This window comes from Fukomys damarensis, unplaced genomic scaffold (genome assembly GCF_012274545.1).
Source record: "Fukomys damarensis isolate Sample0158 unplaced genomic scaffold, DMR_v1.0_HiC HiC_scaffold_14, whole genome shotgun sequence".
NCBI classification, from domain to species: Eukaryota; Metazoa; Chordata; class Mammalia; order Rodentia; family Bathyergidae; genus Fukomys; species Fukomys damarensis.
In genome coordinates, this window is record NW_022900926.1 from 38,301,828 (window position 1) to 38,314,203 (window position 12,376).

Consider the following 12,376-nt stretch of genomic DNA (forward strand, 5'->3'; position numbering starts at 1 on the left):
AAACTAAAGCATTTCGTTTCATAGAGTTCAGAAGAAGAAAATTCAAGTAAGTACAAATAGAATTACTAATGAGCAATTTGTTTCTTGTCCATGATCTTTCAACTGAGGCAGATTGGATTCTACAATGCTGTGGCCATACCCTGCTATACTACACTGACCCAGATCCTGCCTCCCACAGAGCCTCTCCTCAAAGCCTGCAGGTGTGTATTGTGATTCAGACTGTAATGGTATTCTTAAAAACCTAAGGCTCAGTACAAGAGTTTTTACTCCGTCATCTTGTGGATGTGTCTTAACTGTTTACAGTTAATATCACAATTGCTTGGGTTGTTGGCCTAGGTATCAAGTTGTTAGGGGTCTCGGGTGGTTCTGGCTCACCAGCCTCCCCAGGGGCACCTTCTCCTCTTCAGCTGATCTTCAGTGTATCTGGGAGGAGTGACAGAGCAGCCAGTGTCGGGGACCAGGGAAAGCCAGTGGTCAGCCGAGTGACAGAGAGAAGGCTCTGCACAGAGAACATCTCAGAGTCAGAGACCCCGCCTCTTACACCTGTCTTCTGCCTGCACCAGGATCAGAGTTTCTTTCCTGGAGGGAGGCAGGCTCTTTAAAGGTGTTCCATTAAAGGTGCTGACTGGCCTCAACTCTTGCAAGCCCTAGCCAGGCTGTGTCCTACAGCCCATGGCACACGGTACAGCCCCGGGAGATGCTCAAGCAGCCCTCTTGGCTCTCACTAATCCCATAGCCATATTAGGCCTCATTTAGTGTACTGTACAAGGGTGTATAGGGTACTTATCCATAAAGTCTTCTATTCATCAAGAAGAGACCTGAAGGTATTTTCAGTCATACAGAGGGTCCCTACACGATACTATTTTTATTTAAAAAGACAACAGCCAGCAGTGCTTATTAAGGAAGGCAGGGGCTCAGATTAAATTAGTTTGTAAAGCAACCTGAATGGAGATTTCTTTCTTCTTTTGAGTATTATTTTTTCCTTCCCAAAACCAATTTAAGCCATCTGTTATCTATTCCAGGATTCAATACCTCCTTCTTTTCCCCCATCTTTTCTGAGAGCTAAACTCAGTTAGGAACATTTAAATTTTTGAAACATTTTTACTTTATTTTAAAAACAGTTCCCGCTGAGAAAAGGGAAGAGCAATAACATTCCCCACTTGGTGTCCAGGGGCTGTTTACAAGTACTCAGCCATAGCTGCTCTTGGGAGTCCCAGTGGCTAAAACATGCAGTTTAGCCAGATAGTTTTAAGCAAACCAAAACTTTAATAGTGTACCCCCACTGTCCTCTGTTGAAGCTTATTTTATGCACTGTTTTTGGGGGGCCAGTTAAGGACAACAAGACGAACAAGCAAAAGCACTTTTTAAAATGATCTCTCTCTCTCTTTCCTATTTAAGAGATGGTTTCTGTTTCTTTTCTAGTGCTGGGAAGGTTAATGGAGTCTATGGTTAGTTTGTTAGAATCTTACCATAAGGGCTGTCACATGGGACAGGGGGGAGTGTGAACTGGGACTGTCGCTGTTGAGACCTGGCATAAGAGTGAGTGCACATTCCAGAGAAATTGGAATGTCAGCCAAAATCCAGATTTATAGTTTAAAAATCTACTAAGTAGTCATCTGAATCTGTTTATTTCCAGAACCCTGTTTTATGCTAAATATTCAAAAGTCAGCAAGAATGAATGGTGGCTGGGTCATTATGCACTGGGCCAGGCGCTTCCCTGGAAAGTTTTGTGAATGTGGCACTTAGCTATTTTTGCATCTTTGATGCATTTCTGATTTAATGTACTTGGCTGACCCACATAATCACTGAAAGCACATTTTACTCTTACAAACATTTAAAGCATTCAGCATGTATCTTTGGTGTACTAAGAAATGTACAAAATTTAGTGTCTTTTTCCAATATAGTGTTATCAGAAAATCTCTAGGATCTGATCAATAACACCTGATTTTATGGTACAAAAGTTAAAAGTGTTCTGCTTGTCAGATTATATTTTGGGAGTTTCTTTGGTCCAAAGGTATCTTAGCATATTTTCTATTAAAATAAATTTAGAGAAAGAATTCATTTTGTCTGATTTTGATTTTGCGTAAAAGAAAGAAAAGTTGAGGTGCAAAGCATTGCCATGACCTCTGCCAGGTTAGCCTCAGAGCATAAGAGACAGTCCTGCAGTTACTGGCTAGCATGCCTGTGACATTTGACCCAAGGACAGAGAGAGAAAAAGATTAAAGAGCTGCAGGAGAAATTAGGCTGCCCTTCAGAAGGGAGTTCACCAGAACCTAAATGGGGTTTTCCTCTAAGGAAATTTCGTTTGTGGCCAGGTGTCATCAAAGATGACTTCTTAGATGTAACAGAGTATTCAGAATACAGGTGCTCAGGTGTGAGGGGAGAAGGGCATATAGGCCTCCTAGGAGCTGTGCTGTTTCTCCCCCACCACAGGGTGTACTGGAAGCCCTGCTGCTCCTTTGCTTGCTGGAGGGTCTCCCGCTCTGCCAGCTCTTGCTTCTTAGCAGGAAGCTCTGGGGCTCACCCCAGTCAAGCTCATCTTGGTAACAGATTCAGAAAGGTCATCCAAGCTCCCACTGGCTTTTGTCTTCACAGACCTGAGCTGGCAGTGTGCAGTGCAGCCTTACATTGCTGCCACTAGAAGCCAGTGTGCTCAGTCCTGCCACAGGGTCACTGGCTCAGCTTTTGAGATAGGGTCTAGAACTCTCTAAACTTCCCATGTGACTCTTTCTCTTGTCTCCAGGGATAATCTGAGTCAGTGGGAGAAGGTGATTCGAGGGGAGGAGACTGGATTGTGGATCTCAGCCCCAGCCCCAGCCACAGCTCCAGCCCTAGCTCCAGCCCCAACCCTAGCTCCAGCCCCAGCGGCCGAGGGGACTTCTGAGAAGCCTCCTGTGAAGGATTGATGGTCACACCCCAGGCGTCCCACCCAACGGTTCTCATCCTGCTTCTTTGGCGCTTTTACCTTTTATTTTTGCCTGGGAAAACCTACACCTGGTAACTGCAGGGCAAACTCTTGGAGAAGGGAACATCAGTATCTCTTTGGAGCAGCCAGCTTCCTGCCAAGCTCATGACACGTGCCACAGGCAGTGAGCAGCCAGGATCGCCCTGTGTTGAACGGCAGCAGGCCAGCAACTCCACTGGACTCTCGAGCCCCCTTTGTAACAGGCTAACCTTGTGGAGGCCTTACTGGGAGGGGAAAGAGACCACTCTGAAGGGTACTCCCCCTTGTTCCTTTCCACAAGGGTGTAAATGGTACTATTCTGGTATTGTACTTTGGCTTTAACACCAATGTTGCTTTGTTATTGTTGGTTATAAATAGGGTTCTTTTACACATTACTGTTGTGAATGTTCGTGTGTGATCTTCATATGGTTAACCTGAGTTGTAGCCCACAGCCTCAGGACAGTGTCATGAAGGGGGCAGAGTAAGAAGTGATAGGAAAAAGTCAAATTCTTGCTCCACGGCCTCATGATTTCGGGTGGATCAGAGTGCGCTCTCTTAGGTGTGTTATAGCGGAGGGTGCAGGAGAGTCCCTTGCACACTAAAGGACACGGACTTGTCCTGTGAAGAGATCCAGGCACACATCCGCATAAATCTGAGCACTTCCACTCTCAGTTCAAAAGATGTCAAGGAATTTTCCAAACTTTTTTCTTCATAGTAGTTGTGGTAAATTTACCGAACCCTTTGCATAAAGAACAAAAATAAAAACAAGGCACACTATTTTTTTAAACAAGTCTTGTGGATATAAAATGTGAACTTTTAATAATGATTCCATGTGTACCTTGTGTCATGGCAACATTTTTGACTCACATTCAAAATAAAAGGTTTAGTCTAAAAGTTATTTCATTAAAACACCATACATATTCTTAAAATCATATTACCCTCTCAAGTGTTAGTCCTGTAATTTACTCTGGGCAGCTGCTTTGGTCCCATATGACCCTCTGTCTCTGCCCCATCAAGCCTGGTGGCCACACTCTGTAGCCAGCAGGAGAGGCAGCCGTGCCACCATAATGTCCCTTATTTTTGTCCCCTTCTGCTTTTCTCACAGGTCAAATATCCACTGAGGAGCCTACGGTTTGGATGGTGTCTTGTGCATGACTTTTGGCAGATTAATGCTACCGTGCCGTGTCAGTAGTGTTTAGTAAGAACCACAACAGAACACCCTGGCCCTCTTCCACAGGTCACACGACAGTTACTTCTGGTTCATGTTGGCGCTTTCAGGGCTATCGTCATAGTGATCCAGTGATACCTGAATCTACACTTAAGTTCTCACCCAAAGGGATTAGAGTCACAGGCAAATCCACAACAAATAACTTGATCCAATTTTCATGGCAGGAATGTTAATTTAAAAAATAAAATTCTAAAACAATGTTTTCTGCAGACTCAATACCATGCACATTGCTGGCCCCTTGAGCTTGTTTTTTTTCCAGATGAAATCAGGTTGCTACAGCATGTTTTATTTATGCTGTAGCAGAGGTGGCCATACATAAACAGTGATTCTCTTTTAGATCAGCACTAAATATTCAATTTCCATATAGGCTTCAAAGGTTACCATCTTCCCTGTATGGAGCTCCATTGTAACTATATAATAAAAAACATAATAATGCTGTGTGAAGGCCTCTACACACATGTATGTATGTAAGGTATGTAGACATACACATTGATGTATATATGATGCACAGTCATGTATGTAGACACACACCTGTTTGTATATGTAGATGACACACACGTACACCAATGAAAGAGAGATTGGGGGAAAGAAGCAAACCCATGAAAAATAAAAATCACCCCTCTGCTCCCAAGCAGTGGCTTTTGTGTGGGGAAATGCCTAGGGCGTGATAATAGGTGACTGGAGGGTGTTATTTTCACATTAGTGCATTCATAAGACTGACACTGGTGAGTCACATGTTGTCCCCCTACACATTTATGAAACCGGATCCCATCAAATGCACCTTTCATCGCGCAGGTTAATTTAGTCCTCTGATTTAAGTTGGAAGCTGAATTTCAGAAGCGGGTATCATTTAGCATTGCTTAACTAAAAGGATTTTAAAGGAATGCATGAATTGTGCCTCTTCTTATGGAATAGTATCATGGGGTGGAAATCACATGGCTTCTTTGCATCTTAGTGTGGCAGTTCTCATGAGAATATCACAGAAATTTCCCTTACTTTGACATGGTCAAGTGGATTGCCAAAGATGACCCAAGGGAACACATATATATTTGTTGGGTTGTTAACTTCTTGTGAGACACTGTTACAATCGAAGCAGTTTGAACAATGGACTCTTTGCTGCCACAAACCGTTGACATAGCTTTTATCACATGCAGGATTTAATTAGGAAGCAAAGATTTACCTAACACAGAAGAGCCCAGGATGCAGTGATACTTAGTTAATAATAATTTGCTTGGGGAAACGTTTAATCAACAATGTTTTTGCATTTTGGAAAAATATATTTTGCAGTCCAACTTTTGAGTTCTTGTTCTCATCTTTTCCCCAGATCTTTTCACAAATGCTAATGTGATACCAGAAACCAGGCAGATGATTTTTTGTTAACAAAAGGTTTTGCTGACTCATCTCATCAAGATGGTATTTTATAGTTGGCCAGGTTTCTATTGTCCAGTATAAATTTGGTAATCAGTTATGAGAATATATAGTATGTTCAATTTGCAGATATTTCTACTGATTTATTAAAGATGTTTCCAGACTTTGTGAATATATTTTTTAACTAAAAATGTTGTTGGAAATATAAATGCTGCCCTACCATGACATGAAATGTCCTTAAAAAATGTAGGCACCCTATTATAAATTGGTAATTGACTGTGTGAATCAGTTAACTAGGAAAACTCAGAAGGGAATACAATGGGTGTGAAAACTAGCTGTCAAAAATAGCCCTTTTACTATTACCCATTTTTAGTTATTTCCAAGAAACATGTGAGAAACCAATGTTGGAAAGAGACCCAGTGGAAACCTGGAGGTCCCTGCGCCCACTCCTGGGCTCCCTTGTGGAGAAGGACATGCACAGAGGTCACAGCTTTGGTTCCTGGTACTTGTTCCTACAGCAACAAAAACAGACTCATTTGAAAATAGATTTGTTCTGTGTAGGTTTCCCCTCTTTCGCATTTAAATAAAAAATTATTTGTTTTGCTTTTGGTACTGGGGATTGAACTCGGGACCTTGGGCTTGTGAGGCAGGCAGCGGAACCACTGGGCTAAATCCCCAGTACTTGCATGCTTAAAAGGTTTTAATTTATACAATCTCAGTTGCTTTAGTGGTGTGTTCATATACACTAGATATGTTTGTACAGGATACATGGAGAGGTGTACATCTGTAGATACCTGGGTTTATAAGTAGCTTATATTTGTGATATTGTATCTCTGGTCTTTTAACTCAAAATTAAGGTTTGAGCTTTAATAGGACTATATTATACACCATGCCTTGGCCTGTGCCTTTATTTTATATACTGAAATTTTAATTCTTCACTCATATATTTATTATTTTGCTTTTCTTGCTTAAGCATAATGGAAAACAAAGAGACACCTCCCTGATTAACTTTACCAAGTTGAATCCTCATTAGATTCTTTTCCTTTATTTGACTTCATTGACTTCATTGACACATAACCCGGTGACTGTAACAAATGAGCTATTCAGATTCTTTTTTTTGCAAAGACTTCCAAGAACCGTGACACTGATTATGATGTGATTCTGTTGGGTGTCAGGTACACAAGCATGATCTAGACTGTGAAAAAAAAATCACTTCTCTCTTTATATGTTTCAAAGTATTTGATTTCTGAATTTTGCTGATTTGATTGAGCCATAACTCTATAGAGACTATATTCATTTAGTCATTTTAGTGAATTCCTTCTATTGCAAGTATTAGTCTGGCTTAAAAATCACTGTAAGATTTCGGTTTGCTGTGGATGCTTTCAGTTACTCTGTCCCCATGCTTGCCAGTGCATGGCCATTACAGTTTAACCCATGTGTAAGTACCCTGATTACACATTTTGCTGACTATTTTGAGCACTGCTACTAAGTTTAAATTAGTGACACCCAGTGCTGTATGTACCTTTTTGTTGTTGTTGTCTTCTTTGCAAAACTGATAATTTGGTTGTCTAAAACATTAGGTGTATTTTATGGGATGATAAAAATAGCAAAAATGAAAGAAGAGTGTTCAACTGTGTTCTTGTTCCAAATTAAGAAGATGAAGCAAAAAGAAAAACATCAGTGCTTCCCAAGAAAAACATTTAAAATCCAAAGAAGCACCATGAGAGTCGCTTCATTTTTCTCCTCCTAACCCACAGTGCAAAACAGTGTTTTGTAAATTGTATAGTCTGCCTGCCCTTTACTGTAACCATAATGAGAACCACAATTGAAGCACAAGATCTGGGCTTGACTCTGTGGGGGCAAAGAATGACATCACCTAAGGACCAAAGTGGAAACCTGCAGCTAGATCCAGAGTTTCCCACATAGGGAAGATAGTTTATCATTTCAATACTCAGCTAATAATTTTGAGGTACTGCATATTTGCCAACATTTATATGGAAAGTTTTATTCCTAATATAAGTTAAGTTTTAAAAGCATATTATTTGATGTGCTTACCCACCTAAAATGTCATCATGGGCATTGCAACCTTTGTTTTTTTTTTTCTTTAGTTACCCCAATACCTAGGCCTATGCTATATCTTGTATAGCCAGTATAAATGACACATGGGACTATTATTTTCTATACGATCTGTTTTATGGTGTATATGCTACATGTTCATTTAGTGTGCAATTTGAAATTATGATAGATTTATAAATAGAAGGTGTTTCTATACAATGCCCCTGTCCATTTGAAATTATATGCTTGCCCAAAACACTGTGAAACAGTTACCAAGTTTGTAGAAATGCAGCATCTTGATTCTTTCAAGAAGAGGTGACTTTCTCTATGTGAACATGTGAGCAAAAGAGATTCTATATCCATTCCTAGCAAAGTTGTCTAAGGTTTACTTGGGATAATCTTCTTGCTGACCAAAACCTGCTGGGATGTCACACAGGTTTTGTGCTACCAAAAATACAGTACTCATAGTAAACTGATTTGCAGTCAATGGGTCTGTATCCAAAGCCTTAACAGGCTCTCTTTTGGAAGGGGAAAGAACTTCAAGTTCATAATATCCAACTTTACTATAGTTGATGAGTTAGTAAATTAAAAAACGATTTTATATGTCTGACATAAAAATCTTTGTAAAATGCGCAAGTGCAATAACTTAAAGAGATCTTAACTTTGCATTTATAAATTATAAATATTGTACATGTGTGTAATTTTTTCATGTATTCATTTGCAGTCTTTGTATTTAAAAAATCCTTTATTGTTATGTTTGTATAATAGAACAGTAACCATTTATTAAAACTTAGGTAAGATGTAAATAAATTAATAATTCAAACAACCAGTAAATATGCATATATGAGTGTTACATCGCAAAATCTGTTTTACTAACATGCTTAGAGCAGCAAGAAATCTTTTGTCGATATGTAATTATACATATAAAGTATATATATATATGTATGATACATGAAATATATTTAGAAATGTTCATAATTTTAATGGATATCTTTGGTGTGAATAATTGAATACAGAGTTTTTAAAATATCTTTCATGTTTATCATTTGCTCTCATTTGTGGGGAAGATAAGAAACATTTAATGAAAGTTCATTTAGAAACACTCCAGACCTCCAAGTCAACACTGAATTAGTGTGCTTCACTTTTGCCACTTCATAGCAGCAGAGAGAGACAATTTAAAATTATTTACTAGCTTCATTGTATAATTTTTAAATTTCCAGAGACTATTTGGGCAAATAGTGGCCAAATTAAGGGCACTGTGTCCTGGCCTGAACTTTCTGCAAACTCATTCCCAGCCCCTCCCCAACACACAGTATCAGGAGTATACCTCTAAAGAAAGAAAAGGCCATGCAGGCAACAGAGGACATTTATGTTTGCATATCAGCATAGTAAAGGACATTTTTAGCCTAAAATTTCACGTAGTCTTATGAAGTGACAAGTATTCTACAAGTATACTTGTGTATTTGTCTTTAAAGCTCTGCTTAAGGAAATGGTCTATTATTTTGGCTATCTCTGCTTGCCACCAGGGGGGCACGCAAGGGATATTTAACAAAAGTTGAAAGTTTAATTGTAGCTCCAAGTCTTTCTTCACCTTAAACATATTAGAGCAGAACTTGGGAGTAAAAGTTCCTGGGCTGTGGATTTGGCTCAGTGGTTACACTGCCTGCTTTGCAATACTAGACTCTCTACTGGTGTGCCTTCGAAATGCACCCCACTGTATATATCATTGACAGAACTTCTGCTAATATTCATCTCCTATGCAATGAATAGAATGTTGCATGTTGACTCCATTAAAAATAAATTCCATGATCTAATACATCCATATAATTATTAGGCAGTGCAAGTTATCAATTGACACTCTACAAAGCTGATTTGAATTTCAATCCTTGTCTTAATTACACATACATTGACATTCATCAATTTGATTATAGCAAATTATAAGGAAAGAACATTCCTCTATCAAATCTATTTCCTAAAATGTAAGAAATCCCCAAAGCAACAACTTCAGACAAATATATTCTATTATTGTGTGGAAAGAGGTCTCCAGGGAGGAAAGTTGGGGTGCAAGGCAGGATAGGATGCTTCTCTAGGTTTGGCTTTGATTTCATCTCATCGAGGCTTTGGTTATTGCCATTGGTTCCTAGAACCTGCTCCTTTCTGCACTTGTTACATTCATGATCTGAACTGAAGATGGAGGAAAAATAACATATTCAAAGATAGGACAGTCTAATGTTTGCAAGACAATTTTTTCAAGTTTTCCAAATAATATAATTGGCATTCTTCTCACCAGAGGAAGCCAAACTTGAAGAGATAGAAACCAAAAAAATAATGTTCCTCTACTCTGCTTTCCTCCTCTTCCCACACTCTTGACCCACCATCAAAAATGGAAAAAAAAAAAAAAACCAAAAGAAACTTCCCTCAAGAGAAGTGGACTTTCCCTTGGGAGCACAGCAAATAAATCATTGAATATAAGATACTTTTAACATAAAAAAGTAACTCGCATGCACACACACTTACACACATTGTATATTAAGAAAACAATGTACTTCCTTCACTTTTTATTCACAACAACAACAAAAAAAAGCCATGTTTCAGAACTCCCTGTTTAATGAATCAGTCTTCTGAGTAACTGGATTTCGACTCTGTGAAGTCACAAACGTTAGGATTGGTACTCAGAGGCCTCTGCACACTTCCACGGCGGATGCAAAGTCCCTTATTTGCTCTTTCTGACAGGGGTCATCCAGTGCCACACTGCAGCCCAAGAATACATAGCCAAGGTGAAAACTGTCCACTGCCTGACAGCACCTCCTGCCCAAAAGTTCTGCCAGATGGACCTGAAATCTGTTGCTTCCATTTCTCTTCTCCCAGTATTCTGTAGCAGCCACAAGGCTAACAAGCTCGTGGCATTTGTGACATTTTTCCCCTAGAAATTTTCCAGGCCTTCTGATCCTCGCTACAGAATAAAGTTTTTATTAATTCCGCAGCTGGCACTTTGGAGGCAATTTCTGCAAAATGCCCCCTCTCTGGTTGGGTCCCATGGGGTTCACACTCTTCTGTGAGCACCCCATGTCATCCTGTGGGTGTCCTCCTGCTTCAGTAACTCCACCTTCCCTTTTACTCCTGGAAACATCCTCTGTAGGCAGGGAAAGACAGACTGGGCTCAAATGATTTCCTTCTGCCTCAGCCTCCCACCAAGGCCATCTTCTTGAGTATTTTTTTTAGAATGGTTGTTAGCCAAATCTTACTTTTTCACAGATGCACGTCTGATTTGAAAACTTTAGAGACTTTGCAGCCAAATGATGGCCCACTTTTGTGTTCATGCTACACTCTCACAATATTGCCATGTTTGTCTTCAGCCAATCCTGATCTATAGGGAAATTGAAAGGGTGAAATTCCAGGCGGTCTGGCTTCTAAGAAAGTCATACTGCCTTACAGTATCACCATCAGGTGATCCTGAGTGGGACCAACATGGCTGCTGGCTCAGATTTATTTGCACTTTTCTAATAATTACATCAGCATCAGGCTGGCTGGAACCGGCAGATTAACTGGACTTGTTCACTACCCTTTCAGATTGTTTTACTTGTTATGATGAATTACTCCCTGTCCTCTGCCCAGCTGGCAGGAGCCAGGTACACAAAGGGGCTCGGTAATGGTGCATTGCCAACCACTCAGGCACCAACACATCACATAGCCCTCATACAGCCCCTGCCTCCAGCTGCTGTTTCTGTGGCCTTACAGCTGGGTTTGGGAAGAGGTCAACTATGCTTCACCCTCCAGCCAGGACCTCTCCTCCAACTCTCTGAGACACCCACAAAGGGCTCCAGAAGTTCCTCATCTCCATCACCTGTGATGCACAGAAAACAAGACAATGGACCTTAAGGAGGAACTGAGGTGAGTTCAGAGTCCTTGAGACAGGGTAGGGATGGGAGAATAAGGGGCTGTATGGACAGGAAGATGGGGCACCTTTGGAATGTAGGAGATGCTGGAAAGAGGCTCTCTACTGGGCCTGCAGTAGGAAGAGGTTAGCCCCTTAGGCACCTTTCTAATTCTTGACCTTCAGAACTGTAAAATAATGTATTTTGATTATTTTAAGCTATTAAATTTGTGGTTGTTCCTTACAGAAAGCACAGCAAAGGAATACAGATCTTATCACCTCGTCTAAAACAGTAAGCACGTAGAGTATTGCTACACCTTATCCTTTTCCTTTCCCAGTTTAACTGTACACTTTCCCTCTCTCTGAACATAAAATTGGCAATGTTATGCTAGCAAAGATGACAAAGTGGAGTAAGAGTGTAAGAATGACAGTATTTAGAGGTGAAGTGGGGACCCTATTGTCACTATTGCTAGGACCGTGTAATGTGCTATACCCCACTGGAGGACAGGCTGGTGAGCTTATCAACATGACAGGCACAGCACTGTGACTCGGCAGCTCTGCCCAGGCTAGGGCCCTGTGGTCACTTATAGACTTTCACACTAGAAAGGGGCCAAAGCAAGCAGCAGGATTTTGCCATAAAAGAATGGAACCCACATTAATGTCCATCAGCAGTTTGCTGCTTAAAGAAATTGCAGTTCAGCCTTAAGAGGAATACTATCCAGCCATTTGAAAAGTCAGTGTTCAGTTTTTGTCTTGGTATGGAATGATTTCTAAGATGAGTTTTTAAGAGGGAAGGGAAAAAAAACAAAGGGGAAGAAGTAGGTAGATTATGTTTTCAATGGAAGGGAGAAAGGCAGGGAAGTTGTGTGTGTGCATTCTTGTATATGCCAACTGTCTGTGGGGAGTA

General features: G+C 40.4%; 1 protein-coding gene across 7 annotated transcripts in view; it reads left to right on the plus strand.

Moving 5' to 3' along the window:
- Pde10a (phosphodiesterase 10A) overlaps positions 1 to 4,144 on the plus strand; it is a 551,502-nt gene extending 547,358 nt beyond the window's left edge. For all 7 annotated transcript variants that reach the window (XM_019205466.2, XM_019205465.2, XM_010610549.3 and 4 more), the window contains 2 exons: positions 112 to 200; positions 2,744 to 4,144. In XM_019205466.2, coding sequence (XP_019061011.1) covers positions 112 to 200; positions 2,744 to 2,906 — 252 coding nt within the window. In that variant the 3' untranslated portion in view covers positions 2,907 to 4,144. The remainder of the gene's footprint in view (positions 1 to 111; positions 201 to 2,743) is intronic.
- The last annotated feature ends 8,232 nt before the right edge of the window (positions 4,145 to 12,376 follow it).